This window comes from Microcebus murinus, chromosome 14, assembly GCF_040939455.1.
Source record: "Microcebus murinus isolate Inina chromosome 14, M.murinus_Inina_mat1.0, whole genome shotgun sequence".
Classification (NCBI taxonomy): domain Eukaryota; kingdom Metazoa; phylum Chordata; class Mammalia; order Primates; family Cheirogaleidae; genus Microcebus; species Microcebus murinus.
The window spans coordinates 45,618,515-45,639,374 of NC_134117.1; the positions used below are offsets into that span (position 1 = coordinate 45,618,515).

General features: G+C 33.2%; 1 protein-coding gene across 2 annotated transcripts in view; it reads left to right on the forward strand.

Annotated features, from left to right (window-relative positions):
* The window catches only part of CABCOCO1 (ciliary associated calcium binding coiled-coil 1), a 100,189-nt gene that overhangs the window by 53,122 nt on the left and 26,207 nt on the right, over positions 1–20,860 (forward strand). The window contains exon 6 of one of the 2 annotated variants that reach the window (XM_076010024.1): positions 16,146–17,806. The exons of the other annotated variant lie outside the window; for it this stretch is intronic. Coding sequence (XP_075866139.1) covers positions 16,146–16,148 — 3 coding nt within the window. The 3' untranslated portion in view covers positions 16,149–17,806. Of the gene's footprint in view, positions 1–16,145; positions 17,807–20,860 lie in introns of those variants that run through there. 2 annotated transcript variants of the gene reach the window in all.

The following is a 20,860-nucleotide window of genomic DNA, read 5'->3' on the forward strand; positions in this document are numbered from 1 at the left end:
CTTCTGAGAATGGGAATGAGGATGAGTCCTCTCATTGATTCTATTCGATATACACTGGCAATCTTAGCCAGTGCAATAACGCAGGAAAAAATTGGGGGTATAAAAATGGGAAAGTTAGATTTAAAACTATTTTTTACAGTTGACATGACTGTATACATAAAATGCAAAAGAATCTAAAGAGCAATTATTGGAACTTATAAAAGAATTTTGCAAAATCATTGAACAATGGCCAATACACAAAAATAATTTTGTCTGTATATTAGCAATAAGCAATTAGAAAATGAAACTTAATAAAATGACAACATTTACAATAGCATCAAAATGCATAAAATATCTAATGGAAAATGTGTAAGGCATTTATATATGGAACACTACAAAACATTATTGAACAAAGTTAGCATGCAGTTGGCCATATGATTTTAAAATATGTAAAGAATTGCAAAAGGCAAAAAATAGCTAAAACAATCTGGAAGAATAAAATTGGACAGTTTATACTACTATGTTTCAAGAGTTATAAATTTACAGATTTATAATTTAAAAACACTAAATAACAATGTTTGGCCTAAAACCAGGCATATGACCACTAGAAGAGAATAAGAGCAATAGAAGCACAGAAATAGAACCACATTTATGTAGTCATTTCAGTGTTACAAAGGTAACAGTGTTGTGCAGAGGGGAAAAAGTGATCTTTTCAATAAACGATTCCAGGTCAAGTGAATATTCTATAAGGAAAATAATGAATCTGGACCCTTAACTCACAATGTATACAAAATCAACTCCAAGTGGAGTGTAGATCTAAATATGAAGGTAAATTATTTAAGCTTATAGAAGATCACATAGAAAAATAACATGATGGCCTTAAACAAGTTACAAATCCCTGTCCATAACAGAAAAAAAGCAATAAGCTATACTACATTAAGGATTTCTTTTCAACAGAAGACACCATTAAGATGACAAAACTTTGAGTAATTGAGAGAAAATATTTGCCCAAAGATGTATGTGACAAAAAGGCACATTCACAATAGATAAAGAACTACATATCAGTAAGGCACGAGACAGATAAATCAATATTTTCAAGTGGGCAAAAACTTGAATCTACACTTCACAAAAGAAAATATCCAAATAAAAGATTGTGTCCAACTTGGTTAGCCATCAAAAAAAGTGAACAAAATCAGCTGGAAGCTGGCCACTCTCTATGTGGTCTCTAGAGGTTGTCTGTCCACGTAGCTGGCTAGACTTCCACACAAGGCGCTTCTATCCCAAAAGCGAAGGCTGCAAGAGGAAGGAAGCAGAAGCTGCCAGTCCTCTTAGAAGTTAGGCCCAGGACGGCGTCACTTCAACCACATCGCTTTGGTTAAAGCAGTCACAGAGCCAGCCACAATTCAACCCAAGCAGAAATAAGCTCCACCTCTCAGTGGAGGAAGTGACAGAGAATTTGCACCCATCCATAATCCATCACATCCTCCCACCTCTCTCAAATTTATGCTTGTCCCAAACCAGCTCTATCATCAAAGCTCATTTCAAATCTCTTCTCTTTTATCAATTATTAACCCCTAAACTGAAAATAGCTCTTCCATTTCCCCCTGTGAACTCTCATTTTATCTCTACTTTTCTTGGGGTACTTTTAACTTTCAACCTTGAATTATTTATATAAGTCTTATCTCCTCTACATTTTAAATAACATTTATTTCTAGTTACTGAAATAAGAAATTCGTATTGTAGAAAATTGTCAGAATTCATTTCTGAAGAATAAGTGGCTACCCCACGGCTTTGCACAGTGTTGATTTTCTAAGTGAAGACTGGAGTACAATCCAAATCTTTCTAAAAGGTCAATACTAGGTACTTTTGAGGTTGTTTGGCTTGCTACTTTCTTCCATATACTCAATCAGATTTTTTTTAGATGTAGATAGACAAATGATAATAATGTTGGTGTGTATTAATATTTTACCAGGCTTATATTGGGGAGAAAAAAATCATAATTAAAAAAAAGAAAAGAACACAATGGCTAACACTTATTGAGCTTTTAGCTATGTGTCAGACACAGCTCTGAGCACTTCATTCTCCTAACATCTTACAAGTTTTGAAGAAAAGGAAGAAATAACCAAAAAATATAAAACAAAGAAAACTAGAGAGCTAGAAAAAATGTATTCTCTAGAACCCTGAACAGCTCCAAGACATCTGAAATTTTGACATAAGTTGACTACACAGTAAGGGAAGCTAGACTTTAAGAACATATACACAAGAAAGGGCATTTTCCCTCCAAATTAGAAGCTATTGTTTCCATATTGATATAGAGTACTATCTCAGGAATTCTTCATTTTGAAAACAAATACATCAATTTTCTGCCTATTGGAACTTAGAAGGCTTCAGATTACTTTAGTTTTTAATATGATGTTAAAATCTTTAACTGCCCACACAGGAAAAGAAAGCCTAACAATAACTTAATGTTTAAAAGTTGTGCTTTAAAAATAAAAATGAGTGTAGTATGATTCCTGACATCAGAGAATTATGCAATGTATTTGAAAAGATAAAATTAAATATTTAGGGGATTAACAGGGAAGCTTTAGTTCAAAAAACAAGATAGGAGGGGAGGAAAGGGAGGAATCACTGGAATATAACAGAAAAATAAAATTTTGTTGAAGGAGCTGGGAATTGAGGTAGGGCTCAAAGAAGGGTAGAATTCAGAAAGGTTAGCAAAGACCATTCAAGATTTGAGAAAGTGGAAATTAGTAACAGCACAAGAAAGGGCATAGAGGCAAGAATGAATATAACATTTTAACCTGATAGGAAGGAAGAGACTACTCATTTTGAGCAAGGCTATATATTGGAGATTATTGGAAAATATAATCTAATAGGTAACATAGGCTAGGTTATTACATACTCTGAATGGATGCTAGTCAGTGTGGTTCAGGCTTGGTACAACAAACTGTTCCAAGCTGTACCAAGCCTTGTACCAAGCTGTAACAAACTGTACCAAGCTGTTTTCAGCCTTAACTGTGAGAGTATTCAATGTACTAAGGGGACATTTACCAAGTTTTCACATAGGAAAGTTCTTCCCAAACCATAGTTGGAATGAAATCTTTCTACTTGTTGGCCATAAAATCAGCATGATTTTCCATAAAGATTTTATTATTTTTGACATGAAGGAAAGGTCAGAGTTTGGGTGTATATTTGTGCCTATGAACATGATGATGTGTGTAGGTGTTTAAATTTCCAAAGTCAGGGTCAGTAGGCAGGTTAGAGCTACATGGTGTTGTGGCAACCAGTCATGCTATTTGTTTCAGTCCAGAAAGTAGTCCACTGGAAAATGCTCAATCAACTAAATTTAGATTAAAATAGTTATGAATTATTTGTAAAAAAGCAGCCACAGTTTGTTTAGCACAAGGTATAAAAATAAGCATAATTTTCTATCAAGATATAATTCTTTAAACATGAAGTGAAGGTCAGAGTTTGGGTGCATATGTGTGTATTTGTGCATGTGTGGGTGTGTTTTAATTTCCAAAGTGGGGGTCAGGGCAGATTAGGATTACATTGAGTCAAACCAACCAATCAAGTTGTCATTTCAGAGCACAAAGTAGACAATTCACTGCGAAAAAAGTTCAAATAACTAAGTGTAAAATAAAATATTTACCAATTCATTGTGAAAAGTCACTGGAAGTTTATTTAATGAAAGGTATTAATTCAAATATTATTTTACCAGATCTTGTCACTCTATCAAGAAATAAATTTAATTAAACCAATGGGACATATTTCTCACAAAAAAATGTTCATTTCTACCTAATGTCTATATCTTCTAGGTGCTTGGAAATTGATTTCTAATTCATAATAAAAAGTCCAGAAAAAATTGCCAAATGAAAAGCTTTCATCAATTACTTTTCATTTTATAAATATGCTTTGACAACACTTTGTTAATTTTACAGAAAGTCATTAGGTTAAATAAATCACCTTTGGGTCCATTTGCTAATGGAGTAAAATAATTCCAATATATAATTTACTTCTGAATGCCTCAGAGTTTCAGGAAGGTATTAATAAGGCCCTGAGTTTCTGTATCTTAAACCAAACATTAAATTGATCATTGCGTTCCTGAGTCTTAGAAAAAGGAATCATGAAATACCATGTTATAATGAGCTTCTTGGAAAGGTAATAACATAAGGATATGTTTACAAAACTACTTTCTTTTACAAGAAAGAAGGAAGGAAGGCGGGAGGGAGGGAAGGATAGAGGGAGAAATGAAAGAAAAAAATAAATAGACTCACTGAAGATAGAGAAAAACTTTTGAACTACACATGATTTGAACCCGCAAAGAAATTTTTAAAAAACACTTATGACTTACAAAGATGAAAATAGAATAAAATGAAAAAGGAACTGATATTCTAAAGATAGAGAAAAATAGTGACATTGAAGAACTTTAAAATATTTAGAAATAGTAAAGAGTATAAATGACACTACAGAAAAACCAACCTGTGCCATGGTGAATAAGTTTTAGAAAATCACACAAGAAATATGAGGGAAAGGATATAGAAACAGGATTGCCAGAGATCCAATGGAGATACAGCGTGCATAGGACTGCCATCTCTAAAGAAAACAGCAGAATGAATGGAATTAGAACAAAAATCACTCAAAGTAATAATTGAAATAACATTTCTGAAGTGAAGGAAGACAGAATCAGAAGAATAAAAGGAGTCACTGTTCTAAAAGAAAAAGGTAAGAATGACAAACTCTGAGACATAGTCTGGTAAAGTTATTGAACTTCAGTGTGAAAGCAGCCAAACAATAAAAATGGATCACCAACAAAAGAAGAGGGGGAAAAAACCAAAAAACAAACAAAAGAAAACCCCACTGAGTTAAGAATCTTTGTTAGCAGCTTTAGATGCAAGAAAATTGTGGAACAATGTCAACAGAGTTTTGGAGGAAAAGGGATTTGAATCACATAGTCCAATTGGTATTCAAACGTCCAGACGATAGGAAGTGATCTCAAATGTACAAAGTCTGAAGAAGTGTATCTCCTGCATGTCCAGGTAACTTTTTAAAACAATTCACTTGTCAACACAATCTCGCCAACATAGAAATTGTTCCAAATAAAAATCACAGGAATGAGAAAGTCACAGAATGAAAGATAGTTAATGAGTATTAAATTCAGTTGAACATAAAATTAAGGCCAAATAACGGATTACCAAAATATAAAACAATGTAGTTATTCTAATTCCTGAAAGAAAATCTACATCACATTGGGGGACAATGATAGTAAACCCCTCAGAGAACACCACAGGGTCCACCAAGATTCTGCACATGAAACAGCAGCCTCAACAAAATGTGAAGGAGGGTCTGTTTACATAGAAGTGGGATCTCCAAGGGCTAGTGAGCACCCATGTATGAGCAACAGCAAGAATGCATTGATACCTTTGGTTTGATTATATTACTGATAACCCGCTTCTGCCCCTTCTAGGGGAGCCTTACGGTTCTCTGCCCCTTTGAAGTTAAACTTAGCCATTTACCTATCTGGGCCAATAAAATGTGAGCTGAAATGTCATAAAACATTTGAAGCCAGTTCATGCTTCTCCATCACTCAGATCCCACTTTGGACATCAGGAAGAAGCACCACGACCCATCCACAATCGACATGTACCACAAACAATAAATAACCTTTGTGGTTGTCAGTCACCGATATTTGGGAGTAATTTTTTTATGACAGCAAATCTAGCTTTCTTTCACTGATATACTACTTGTAAGTCTGAAGAGGAAAGGGAGAGCCAGGTTGTTACTAGAGTCTAATAAGAGAGACAACCATGGAAGAGGAGTCACAAAAGAGGAACTGAAGTCACAGAGATGCACAGCATAGGCCAGAACCATAAGGAAGCAGTAGGGGAAATCGCTACCCTGACTTCTCTTTCGTTCTGCCTTCTCTCTTACATTATGCTTGTGGCTCCATTCACCAAATCAAGCTGGGAGCAGAGGACTAAGGAGTGATGTATTCTATAGAATTCAGTGTCACAAACTAGATTTCCCATTATCAGATGCTAGGATGGGTTTGGAATGCAAACATTTTATTAGGAATCAACACCTGTGAAGGGAAGTGGGGAAAGGGGGATTGCACAGAGATAGATGTTGAACGTGGTAATGCAGACAATGAACTGCAAAATCTCAGTCAGTCCATTGGGGAGCTCTGGAGTAAGAATAATCCATCAGAACATTTCACACAAGGCCAAAACGACCGGCCATGTGCCCGTAATGCCAGCTCTGAGAAGGCTGATGGTAAAAGCTAGTCAATATCAACTGGCTGAGTCATTTTCTCTACTTGGTTGTTTAGTCCTTTCATAGTGAATGGTCTCTGGTAGACATTAACATGTGATGCACACACATATACATGGCAAACTATGTTTATATTTCATCTGTTGCCTACAGTGAAGACATTGTTTTAAGCAGCCATCAAAATTTTTTAATGTAATATTTTAGTCCACAAAATAAACCTCAATAAATTCCTATATTAGAAGTAGTACATAATAAACTGTCTGACAATGATGCATTAAAATTAGGAATGAAAAACATATGTATAAAGAAACAATACAATAACAGATGTTGCAAATTTTTAAATTTCCTGGAACAACTCTTTAGCCAAAGGGCAAATCTAAGCAAAAATCTCTCGAAAAATAACAGTCTACACACTAAGTGCCAAACCTGTGGCATATAACCAAAGCTGTCCTTGGGACCTTAAAATTGTTTTAATATGAAACAATAAAAATCTTAATAAAACATTCTACTCAAGAGTTTATGAAAAAACAACAGTAACAGCAAAGAAATCAGAAGAAAGTCATTAAAGACAAAAGCAGAAAGTAATTATAAAAAGAAAAGTAGTAGAACTAATAAATTCAGGAATTGCTTCTTTAAAAGGAAAATACCCTAGGTAAAATACTAGCTAACCTAAATTAGAAAGAAAAGTAAAAGATAAGCACCAATACAAAAAAGTAGGAATCAGAAAGCAGCAATGGCCATAGGACACTACAAAGAAATGTGGTTGAAAGGGAAGTAAAAATTATCAAAATAGAGACAAGATTATATTGAAAGCCTAAACCAACCAATAGCAATGGGGGGAAACTGAAAACAGAAGTCTTCAGAGGTGAATTTTTTAAACCTTCAAGTAAGAGATAATTGGTATGGGTTTAAACTCTTCCAAGGCTAGAGAAAGAAGAAAAGTGCTCTTACTTTTTATGAAGCAAAAATAATTATTCAAATCCTGTCAAAAGTGGTCTAAAGGAGAAAACTGCAAAGCAGTTTGCTCCTGAATGTTGGTACAAATTACCTAAATAAAATTTTAGCAAGTAAAATTTAGTGATACTTTAATGATAGTGTTAACACATGATCAAGTGGAGTTATTGCCAGAATGCAAGGGTGGCTCATTGACATAAGTCATCATTTGGTAAACAAGAAGAAAAACATTGTTATCTTCACAATAAACACTAAAAAGCATTTAACACAACTCAATATTAACATACATTCCTGATAGGAACTCTTATTGAAGTAGGGATACAAGGATATTGGACATTTTAAAAATTATATGTTCCCCAAATCAAGAGCTAAAACATGAAATACTAAGAGCATTCCTATTAAAAATTGTGACAAGGTTTCCTACTGTTGTTTGTCATTTTATGATTTAACTAGTCAATGTAATAAGAGAATGAATAAAGAAGTGTACCAGTGTGCTCAGGTTGCCATAACCAAATACCACAGACTGAAGGATGTAAACACCAAAAATTTGTTTTCTTATAGTTCTGGAAGATGCAAGTTCAAGACTAGGGCGTCAGCATGGTCAATTTCTGGTGGGACATCTCTTTCTGGTTTTCAGATGGCCACCTTCTCACTGTTTCCTCACAGGATGAAGAAGAAGAGCAAATTCTAGTGTCTCTTCTTATTAGGACACTAATCCTATCAGATCAGGACCCCATCTTTATGGTCTCGTTTAACCTTAATTCCTTCCTAACTCCAAATGCAGTAACATTGAGGGTTAGGGCTTCAACATATGAATTGAAGGGGACACAATTCAGTCCATAGCAAGAAGTATTAAAATTGGAAAGGAGAAGGCAACATTGCAATTACCTTCAAACTGTATAGCTATTTATCTGAAAAATCCTAGAGGGTTAATTGAAAATTCCTAGAATAAAAGCATTCAGTATGCTGGCTAAAAATTAAAATACGAAAGTTAATGGCATTTTTATGTTTAAACAATATAATTAGAAAATATAGTGAGATAAAATTCCATTCACAGAAGTAAGAAAATATCTTCTTAATATATGCCTATGAAAAAGCCAAAAGAATATGCTAGACCCAAATGCTTAAGCTATAAATTTTTCTAAAGAAAATAAAGGAATACTTAAACAAGAGAGGAAGCTTACATTCTTCTTTGATAGAAATACTCAAAAATTTAAAGAATCAGCTCTTTCTTAATGTTTAAATCCAATGCAATGCCAATCAAAACCCTAATAAAATTTGTGGCTAGAGTATCCCCTTTGTAGGATATGTAGACTGAAAAGAGAGAATAGGCAAAATTATTCTTTCATCTGGAAAAATAAGTATATGATGTAATAAAGAGAAACTTATCCTGGTATATACAGTAACACAGAATCTGGAAAAGACCAACAGAACAACATAGCACAGTAAAGAGCTTAGAAATATATGTGAGCCAAACCAGGCATAGTGGTGTGCATTTGTAGCCCCAGCTACTTGGGAGCCTGAGGCAGGAACATCACTTGAGCCCAGGAATTTGAGGCCAGCCTGGGTAACATCTCTTTAAAAAGCAATTAAAAAATTTTAAAAATAAAAAAGAATAGCTGTGAGCCCATATAGCATATATCTTAATATATGATAAATATGGTATTCAAATCAATGAAATAAAGAAAATGAAAAAATGCTCATTAGCAGCTACTCTTTATATTGAAGAGAATGTCAGATAAATAGAGTGTATACATTTTTAAAATTAAATGCTAGAACTAGATAAAAATATGGGTGAACTCAGGATTTGTTTATAGTTTTGGATGGGAAGGCCTTTCTGAGCATGTTACATAAAACATAAGGAAAAGATTCACAATTATAAAACATCAAAATTATATTTTTAATAGAAACAGGCACCAGAAACAAGCTAGAAAAAGTTAAAATGAAGAAATATTATTTGTAACACATGTTAAAGGATTAATATCCCCAGTATTTCATAAATCAGTAAGAAAAAGGAAAAACACTACAACAGTAAAATAAACAAACAACATGAACAGACATTTCTTAAAAGAAGAAAGAAAATGGCCACTAAATATATGAGAAAGATATTCAGGCTCACGAATAATCAAAGAAATACAAACAAGATAGTGTGGTACTGTTCTTCCTTTACCAGATTGGCAACCCTGAGTGTTAGCCTATGTGTGGGAAACTCTTTTGCACTATTTGTGAAAATTTAAATTGATACTCAAGTACAGTGCAATTTGTCTAAATGTATCAAAATTTTAGAAAGGCATACTCTTTGACATAACAATTATAATTTCAAAGCTTTATTCCAAGAAAATAATTCAGTATATGTAGCAGTATGTCTGAGGATTTTTGAAAAAAATCAGTATTGTTTTTTACAATCATGAAAATTTGGAAAATAGTATTTTTCAATAAGAAATTAAGCACATGGTGGTCCATATATCCTATATAAGACTACATATACTTAAGAAATGATGAACTCATGCATTTTCATGTACAATTGACATGTCAAGATTGTAAAATACCTGTACCATATTATTTAAGTGTAGCAATATAAAAGGTATGGGTTTATTTTTACATGCATATTTGATTACATAAACTATCTGGGAAAATGTTTGCCTAAGTGTTAACAGTGTTTGATGGGATTTGGGTGATTTTTAGTTTCTTCTTTTATATTTTTGCTATTTCTATTGCTTCAGCTCTTTTACAATGATTCTCTTTATTTTTATAATTAAAAAGCAATAAAGACTCCTTAATTGGTGGGGAAAATATCATGAGAGAGGGTACTTTGCCCTTTCATAAAGTTAGAAAATACTATTTTTCATGGAATTGTATATGATTACTCAGAATTGGATGATTTCCTTTTTACTCCCACAGCCTTCATTTATGGCACTTGTCTAAATTATAATAATAGGAGACAAAATGGGATATTTGAGTTATCACCTTCTATTAGATTACAAGTTTCTTGAAGGTAGGACTGTTTCTTGTTTGTTAGACTCTCCTACAGATCTTAATATAGGGGAGTACTCAATAAACATGTATTGTGTTGAACCAATTATACTTCCACAATACACAAAATATTATACTCTTTATATCTACTCCAATAAAATGGGAAGTTTCAAAGATCTTAAATTTTCAAATCATTCTAGTTACAAAGAGAAAGATTCATAAATTGCCCATTGCATAAATATCAAGAATAATTTTTATAATAAGATTTTCATTGATATTCTCAGAATATTGAAGAGATTTATATTGTTTTAAGTTAATTAAAATACATCTAAAAGAGCTTCTGGAGTTCAAAGAACATACAACCTAACCTCTTACACATAATTTCTCTCCAATACAAGAAAAAACTAGAAATGTCTGTTTGCATCCATAACTCTCTTCAAATAGCAGAAGCTTGGTTTTAAAAAAAAAAAGTGATTTTTGCATGTATCTAGGATGAAAGAACAGCAGAAATGTTTTCCTGATAATTGTCATTCTATTCCCCTCTCTATTTTCTGTAATGTGCATCTAAGTTGATCAAGAACATTTTCTAATTTTGCAAATTATCAGCATGACTCAATGAAAAATAAACTTGAATAATTTTGAACACCTAACTTGTAATATTTTTAAATATTCCTTGAGCTGGAACAATTAGATGTTTGAATTACTTACTCTGAATGCTAATGTATGAATACTTTTCTCCTGTTCCACATTCATCTCTCTATATATAAACTATTTAAGTCACAGTATAATTATGGAATATGTTAGTAGAAGGAAGGCAAAGTGTTTTATCAATGCCTGTAAGCATCATTTACATTAGCATCTGTTACAGAATTTGTTTTAAATTTTATTTCTAGAGGCTTAAAATCCATAGGTCACACACATCAGTATTTTTAGACTATAATATCGTAGGACTAAACCTGTTTTTGAGCCTTCCTTTGTTTCGGCATGCTTTTGAAAGCATCTAAAGATATTATATCTTCCTGATTTTTTAAATCTTTCCTCCTGATTTCTTTAGCTGCTGTTAGCACTGTAAATCTTCTTGTGTGCTGTTGGTTCGCTATCTATTTTTTGTTTGTTTGTTTTTAAATACACAACATTCTTACCTGTTTATGTCCAGGGCCTTTAACACTTGATATGCCAATTCTCAGACGTTTGGCAATAAAAATATCTTTCCTGAAATATGGAAGTATGGAGACAGATCTGCCAGTATTATGATTGGCCTGTCAGTGTTTGCAAAGCAGCACCAAATATTACCAGGCAATTGCAGATCTCTGGGCAAAAACATACCAATAGGGAGCTAGCCTCATAAGTAAACTCTTGGACTTTACTCCTTGTCAATTAAAAAGAAAGAATCATCTGCAATATCTCTTTGCATTTTATATCTTCCTTCAAGGGGGAAAAGTGTATGGAACCCTTGAGATTATAAGGGAAAGCAACTATAACAATACTAGTTTCTTTTATATGTTTATGTAGTTAATCTGATTATTTCAATTAAGATTATATAGACCCCAAAAGATTACTTATGAATTTGGATTTTCAAAAATCTTGACCAGGCTAAGCTTCCACACCCCGCAGGAGCCCGGAGAGGATACAGTTTATCCATGGAAGATCCAGCTTTCTTCCTCTGGTAGGGAAGACAGAGGACTGACATAGCCAGAGCCAGGATTCCTAAGCCTTCCTTCCTTCCTCCTGTCTTCAACCCATTCCCCTGCTCCTTCCTGGAGCCAAGGCCAGGGACAGAGGATAGAGGGAATGGCAGCATATGTCTAGGGTCAAGTTCTGGACTGACATAGCTTTGAAATTTGGTTATATATGAGGGGAGCTGAGCAAATAAATATCTCAAGAACAATGAGCTTTGTCGCTGTAGGAAAAGGGAGTTATATATGTAGTAAGAGAGAAGACAGGAATAAACCATGTGATATTGGAGGCATCAGTGTTAACTAATGAGTTTTAATATAGATAGATACATAGATACATAGAAAGAAATGATATATGTTTTTCTAATTTTGTTTTCTGAGAGGGCCCAAGCAAAGATACCTCAGTAATGATGAGCACGAGTAAGGATTATGCTTTACTTTGAAGTTCTGATCACTATAACCTATGATTGTGTACCATGGCCTATTTCAGTCAATTTCTAGTATTTTGGTTGTGCTTTCATAATATCATAAATCCGGTTCAAGACATTTTTCCAAAAAAGACATATAAATAACCAACAGATATATGAAAAATATTCAGTGTCACTAATCATCAGGGAAATGCTAATCAAAACCACAATAAGATATCACCTCATACTTGTCAGGATGGCTGTTATTAAAAACAAACAAACAGTGTTGGCAAGGATGTGGAGGAACCGGAACACTTGCACACCGTTGGTGGGAATGCAAAAGGTGCCCCCACTATGGTAAACAATATGAAACTTCCTCGAAAGTAAAAAATGGACCTACCATATGATCCTACAATTCCACTTCTAGGTATTTTTCCAAAAGAAATAAAGTCAAGATCCCAAAGAGATTGCAGCACTCCTGTGTTCATTGCAGCACAATAGCCAAGATGTGGAGAAACCTAAATATCCATTGCCAGATGAATGGCAATTGGTGTATACGTACAATGGAATACTATTCAGCCTTTAAAAAGAAGGAAATTCTGCAATATGGACAACAGAGATGAACTTTGAGGACATTATGCTAAGTGAAATAAGCCAGTATTAATAATAATATAATCATTTTATAATATAATACAATAATAAGTAACAAGCAATGAGGCAAATACTGTATGATTACATTTCTATTAGGTATCTAAAATAGTCAAATTCATATAAACAAAGAGTAGGAGGTGGCTATCAGGGCTGAGAAGAAGGGGACATGGGGAATTCCTGATCAATGTGCCTAAAGTTTTAGTCAAGCAAAATGAATAAGCTCTAGAGATCTTCTGTAGAACACTGCACATATAGTCAATAATAATGTATTGCATGCTTACAAAATTATTAAGAGGATAGATTTCATGTTAATTGTTCTTACCAAAATAAAATGAAATTAAATGAAATAAAAAGTGCATCCAAAACAAAATAAAACATAACAATGAGCCCTCTTAGCACCCAACAGGACTTCCTAAGAAATGGCTAACTTTGGGTTTGAGGAAGGAAAATAATTGCATGGGTCTGGAATATGTTGTTCTGTCAGTACAGAAGTAAAGAAGCATACAGAGAATGATGGAATCTTGTCCAAAAGACACAGGATCCCACTTGAAGGGTCTCTCACTATCCAACTTGAACATTAAAATAAGTTATGATGATAATGAATTATATTTATTTGAATAAAATATCCATGAAGCACTACTGTTATAAATACATGACTTTAAAAAATAGATATACAGAGGAGAAGGGGAATGCATCAGTAGAATGATAACAAATAAATACATAATGGAATTAGAATTTTATAATTTAGTAACCATCGCAATAATTAATTTAGGAATGAATGATCAAAGAATGTTAATCTGGTAGGTCTAAGTTTGATAAGGAACTGAATGTTTACATAGTCTTCATGTATCTTTCCATAAAATTATTATTGTTTATTAATTAATAATACAACAAATTGAATAATTAACTTTGCAGTAGAGAAAACTGGCAGATGCCATCTTATCCAAGTATTAACAAGACACATTAATAAAACAAGTAATGGTGCAAATTATCATTTTTGCCTCCTGATATGCTGCAATGAAAAGAACACAACATCACTTTTGTGGTTGGTATTCCTGCCAAAACTGAATAAATCATGAGGAAACATCAGAAAAACCCAGAGAGGAATATTCTGAAAAATAACTATTTTGGGCTTTCCAAAAATGCCATGGTCACAAAAAAAAAAAAGGAAAGACTGAGGAGCTCTTATAAATCGAAAGAGGCTAAAGGAACATGTAAATACAACACATGCTACTGAATTGGATTCTGGACTTAAAAATTACATTATTGAGATAATTGATAGATGTTATTGCAGTCTGAGGATCATATGGCAACATTAAAGTGAATTTTGATAACTCTTCTGTGGTTGTATAGGAGAGTGTCATTGCTCTTAAGAAATGCACACTGAAGTATGCATTATTCTGCAACGTATTTTCAATGATTAAACAGGTTGCACTGTGTATTATTTCTGTAACTTATATGTAGATTTGAAGTTATTTCAAAAGAAAAAAAGTAAAACAAAATGTTTGGGCCGAAATTTGACGTCAAATCTAAAAAATCCCAATGCGTGCTGAGAATCCCATGGGCGTGCTGAGAATGTTCATGTGGACCTCTAGAGAAGCTGCCTCCACACGTTCTGGCTTCTGTTTCAGCTGGTGTTTTGTTTTTGTTTTGTTTTGTTTTGTTTTTCAACATAATCCTGCCCAAGGAGACATGATTTGTCATTTTCTTCACCTGAAGATGAAACCCATATAAAACCCTGGATCTTCCTCTTACACCCATTGTATTAACATTATGGAGATTTCTAGTACTTGCCAATCTCATTTTCACCTTCTGATATTTCTTGTATTAAGATAAAAACAACAGTTGCCCGTCAGAATACTGACTTTTTTAAAGAAATCAAACTTGGAAATTAAATAGACTTTTGCAGCAAAATTTTGATCAGTGCTTAAGAAATGGAGCATTTTGCTTAACCCAAATTTGCTTTTCTTTTGACATGTTATATTTTGTGAAAAATCTATTGGTATACTTTCCTGACTTTGGAAAAAATAAAAAAGTTTCCTGAATAAAGCTTTTTTTTTTTTTTTTTTTTTTGAGGAAGAGAGGAAGATCTTTTAGTATCTCAGAGTTATATAAAATGCAGCGGAAATTGCCCTATCCTTTATATAGATCCCACAAGTTGCAGTATTTTGAGTTACTGATATCAAGTCATTCGATTACAACTTATCTTTTCTAAAATTTCTAAACAATAAAAAATTCCATAACTTAAATGTTCTGGTTAACTAGATTCCAGATTTAAAAGCAAGAGTAAACTTTGATTATATGATTATTCTATTATTTAAGTATCTGATTATATAAAATTTTATAATTTTATATATAATTTTAAGTGACAATATCTTAAAATAAATTTATTATGTACAAGCAATCATTTATTTTTAAATGGATTTTTTTAAATTATTTATTGGCATAAAGATCTATAAGTATGAGCCAAAAGAAAAGATATTTAAATTAAAACAGCCTGCCTTGATTCCCCAGGTGAGTGACGAACTAGCATTTAAATTACTAACAAATTTAATTATTCAACCCAGGTGTGAACCACAAAAGTTTAGAGCCCTCTTCTGCTTTAAGCAAGTGCATTGCATTTGTATGAAAATATGATGCCATCAATTTCTAATCTAGCATTCAAGTTCAGGAAGCTGTTGAACTTGCACTGTGATTACGTTATTTTGTTTCAACTATCAATTCCCAAAACATTAAAGTTATCAATAATTAACTGTAAAACAATCTGTACCACCATGTTGATACAGCCTACTTTAACTTTTTACCAGTCTCTCTCTTCCTTGTTAGGATTTCCCCAAATGGCATTTTTTGGGGGGGGAGGCAAGACTATAATGAAATGAATAGTTTCCTTACTGGAAATAGGTTTGTTATGTAAACAGTTATTAGAACCATATAATATATATCTGTAAGCACTGCTCCTGTGACTTTTCAAATTTAATGAAACTGTCTATTCAATATAGCTTTCTTGGACTTGCATGGCTCTGTTAGTCCTCAAAATAATAAGGCAAGGCTCACAAAGACAGATGGCAACTGCCAAGATTACAATTACTTTTATATTGATTTAACTCTAGCAAAATATTAGAATATTTTATCTCCTTGAGAACAACTTGAAAATATACTAGTAAAACTGAAAGTTAAGATGAGAGGTATTTTTAAAATCTTAATTTGGGCCAATTTTCCATCTTTATCATTCCAGTGAATGTTTTTAGAGCCTGTATTGGGATGAGGAGAACCAGTTCGGAAATGCTTTGGTATTTAGGTTTGATTCTATTTCTACATTTACTAAGATTGATTTACCTACTGTCTGATTAGCTAGACATACCATTATAAGTAATATATACCATTTGTTAGTAATACTATTTACATATACTTTTTATAAATACATACCACTTATAAGTAATAAATACATGCATCTGTTGTAATGTCTCTTGGCTTCGATTATCCCAATAGTTCTAAAATGTTTCTGTTATTTCTAAAGCATTATACAACTTTATATTTTATTTCATTCAGACCATGCATCCTACCAATTTTGCTGTATTTTGAGATAAGACTTTTATGTTAAATAAATGCCTCAAAAGAAAAATTAAATTACCTATGATCATTTTTTCCATTTAAATTACCTATGATCATGTATGGAAAAAACATTTTCCATACATGAAATCTACCTATTTTGAGTTTGGGAATCTAGAATTTTCTCATTCAGGAAAAGGATTGACTGTTTAAGACATTTAATCAAGAGCTGGATAAGGAAGAATGAGTTGCTATAGTTGCAACTTACACCAGAGTCACACTATAGTGCCCTCCTGTGGAGGTTTGGTTAAAACTTCATTTTTGTGCCCATGAGAATGATTTTCAAACTAAGTGGCAAAGTCATCACATTCCAAATTAAGGAAGTACAATACAGTTTGGTCATTTTTTTGTTTGTAACTAGACATTAAATTACTTTTAAAATGTAATAAGCAGTCACAGTTCAGAAGATTTGGAGTTCAAAATACAAATTAAGGCATGTTATCTGCATTTCTTAATTATTTTATTGAAATGGATTTTCCTTGATTTTTATTTAAATAATCAAAGCATAAAGAGGAGAGAACATCATCATATCCTTAGCTCAGAAGATAAATTCTTCAGCTTTTTTTTTTTTGAGTCATTTTCAGGGTCATGTAATGAAAACAGAGTTTTCTCATTTAATCATAAAGACTATAATATTATAAAATCACAAAAGACAAAAAGACCAAAAAAGTTTAGTTTAGGCTATACACTCATTTATATTCATCAAAAAATGTGCAAAAGGTGGCTTTTTTAAAAACTTTAAGTTTCCCCACCACCCCCTCCTACCCCCTGTTCAAGAGTTAACCTTTTTCTAAGGATAAATGAATGTTACTTATTAGGTACTTATTTCAAAATAATTTGGTTCATTTGTTTTTCCTCTCAACCCTAAACTTCCTTTTACTCTTAGTTTCAGGGGTATGGAAATGTGAACTTTATCATATGTGGCACACACACACTCACATATACCCCTTTTAGTCTTGGTATACATTTATAATTATGTTTCCATGTATACAAAAACCCCAGCTGGGTGGATTCAGGTGTCAGAAATTTCCTGTTGTAGTTATTCTTCCTCCGCAGCCCACTGCTTCACTACCCAACCTTTTTTAATTGGCTAATGCCAAGAATGCCTGTTTACTCAAAACCTATAACCCGCCCTCCTTCTTAAATGGGAAATTAAACAGGTGTTAAGAATCACTAGATCCAATTAAGACTATCTTCAAGAAGTAGGGAGGGGGAAAAAAACAAAAAAAGAGTTAAGAGAAAAACCAGAAAGCTATCTGCAGCATTTTATGTCAACAAGAAATACAATGGATTTTTGTCTGTTCACATAAATCTCTTTAAATCTGTCTCCTGCAAATGGGAAAGGAAAACACTGGGTTTTTAAAGTTTAAATGTCTGTAATTACAGACTATTAGGTAACTGGCAATGTTCATAACCAAAGAAGTAAGTGGAGCTCTTTCTGAAGGAATAGCCATGATCAAAGAGCTTGTGAGTAAGCTCATCCAAACTAGAAATGTTGGATAAAATCTTAAAATAAAAACAAAAATAGGATGAGAAAATGTAGAAGAGGGTGGAAGGTGATATTAGTTTCCTTTAGTAAAAATGGCTTAATTAGTGAGACCAGATTAGATTAGAAACATAATTAAGAAACTCTACCTAACCTAAAAGTATCCTTACAATTTTAGATAAAGCATGTTTAGTCCTGAGCACTCTGGTTCATCTGTATTCTAAAGAGAGTCCAGAAGAATGAGATTTTCCAAGTGCAGGAATATATGAAATTCATTGATGAGCAAAGGTGAACTCTAAGACGGCCCTGTAAAACAGGGTAAAATCGATGGAAGAAAATTGGGACCCAGCTAGAAAATTTCCCTGGAAAGGATCCAGGATGAACTCGAACAAGTCATTTACAAAGTAAGTGCACATCATATGGCTCATAGTCAAAGAAAACATGCAGGACTCAGAACTGGACCTCTTCAGAAAGCTAATTGAGTATCAGCAAGAACTTGATGTGTCTCTTCCGAGACCCCAGGTAGGTCAGAGAGCAGTTTTCTGTTAGTAAAATCAGATAAAGTCATCAAGGTGAAATCATCTAAGACTAGGTCATTGTAATCCTTAAATCCTGACTTCTAGTTCCCCGCTGGTACCAATACAGCCTACACCAACCTTTCTCAAGCTTCTGCTATCCCATAGAAGGTTCCCCCACACCAACCTTTCTCAAGCTTCTGCTATCCCATAGAAGTCCTCTTGAAAAAGATGAAGGCCTTGCCTTCAAGGAGTTCACTGTATAGCTGTGAATACTATCATTATCTACCACCTTAGTTTCCTCCATGAAAAAAATTTTATTTTAACCCTAAATTATTTTTTCTACTTTCCATCACATGAGCCATGGCAAAAATTGGAAGGCTTGTTGAAAGTTGGGGAAGAGAAGAATGAGCAACCTAGTAAAATAAGTGGGAAGAAGAAAGGAAGGTTTAAAGAGGTGCTAGCAATTCTGACAGTCTTTCCTATGGTCCCTATCCTTAACTATTCTGAAATCATGTGGTTCAGAAGTCCCACCAAGGCCCTCTGCTGCTATCCAGAACTTGACCTTGTAGCTGAATCACCTGGAGCGCTTTTAGAAATAAGTTATCAGCACCTCCCCCATCACAATTCTAGTTCAGTAGGTCTGGGATAGGGCTTGGCATCTCTAATTTTTAAAAAACATTGTGGGAATTTTGAAGCAAGGTTGTGGCTGAAAACCACAGATTAAATTTTGCTGCAACTGGGTATAATTGGATGGTATAAGTTCACCTACCATCTCCTCCCCCAAAGAGATGAGAATGGAGGCCAGCTACAGAAGCAGCAAGATAGCAGGAGTCTAGGTCCCAAAAGATTTTGTGAAAAGCAGAACCATGGTGACAGCTTTGTACTGCCTACTTCTGGATTTTTATGTGAAGGTAAGATAAAATGCTAACTGGTTAAAGCTGCTGGAATTTGGGGTTTTCTGTCACTTTAACAGCTAAATGCTATCCAAATACACTAAGGCCACTACTTTATATGTTAACAAATATGAGCCACCTTTAATTTTTAAATATTTAAATCAAAAACATTTTAATGATAGCTCCAGAATCAAAATATTATAGCATATTTTTCCTCTCAAAAAATGTTTTCCTATAATTCTAACATAAAATTACTGTAGTATGCATTATATTATATCTTAACAATTGTCTTGTATGGTAAATGTGTGAAACTTCTTGCAAATTACATACAATAAAAACCATGTTAATTCAAACCCAAGTAACTTTGAATTTCAAAGACAAAAATACGATCCGCACTAATAGTAAACTTTGGTCTATGAAAGAACAGAGACACTCATAATTTAGATAATATTAAATTACACTGGAGGCTGTTTATAAACCAACTCTTGCTCTGTTAGGTAAGACAGAGTTTGAATTTGGCAGCATTTGCTGTTTATGTGCAAATGGACATTGCTAGTTATAGTTCAGGGTTGTTTTTGTTTTGTTTTGCTTTTTCTGAGTCATTAAAGCATATCCAGAATCTCAACTTGTAACATTTTATTAGCAGTTTCAGTTACTATACCAATCTTCCTTAATAGGTTCTGCAAGAGAACTAAGTTCTACAGAAAATGATTAAGTGACTATTTTCTTAATTTTCTCAAGAATAATACATAGTAAGATTCCAGATGCACAGGAGAGAAGTTAATTCATCACAACAGTATATACCTTGGGCATGAGGATTAAATTTTCTGGGAATCTTGCTTGAGAGGTTGAGAATCGCTGCCACTCAAAAGTGAAATTCTATTTAGAACTGTGCAGACTGCTCTCAAATTCAGACTGGCTTTCTGCCCAATTCATCCAAATTAATAATATTTGATAGATATGGAAGTAGCCTTAATTTTTCAGAAATTTGAGCTCATTTTTTAAATTCCATCTTTGGTAAGAATTCTTGTCTAAATATTACAAATAGCAAGTTAGGTTGTAGGTTTTAAGCATGAGACTGGTATAATAAAAGCAGTATTTTGAGCAACATAAATTGGCAATGTTATAACAATATTTTGAAATGAAAAGTGATTAGGGACAGAGATTAATTAGGAAATTGAGAAATTATCTTTTAAAAACTATAGAATATAGCCATAGAAATGGAAAGAGGAATGGACAATATATAAGAAACATTATAAAGAAAATTTAACATAGAAGTTGGTGACCTTTTGGATATGAAAGACTAAGAAGTTAAGATAAACCAAACTTGCATAGAATTGAGCAAGAGGATCTAAAAGAATAATTATGCCATTAACATAATTAGAAAAGCCAATTTTTCATAATAATAGTAAGGGTTGTGAATATATTAATAAGTTTGGTGTTA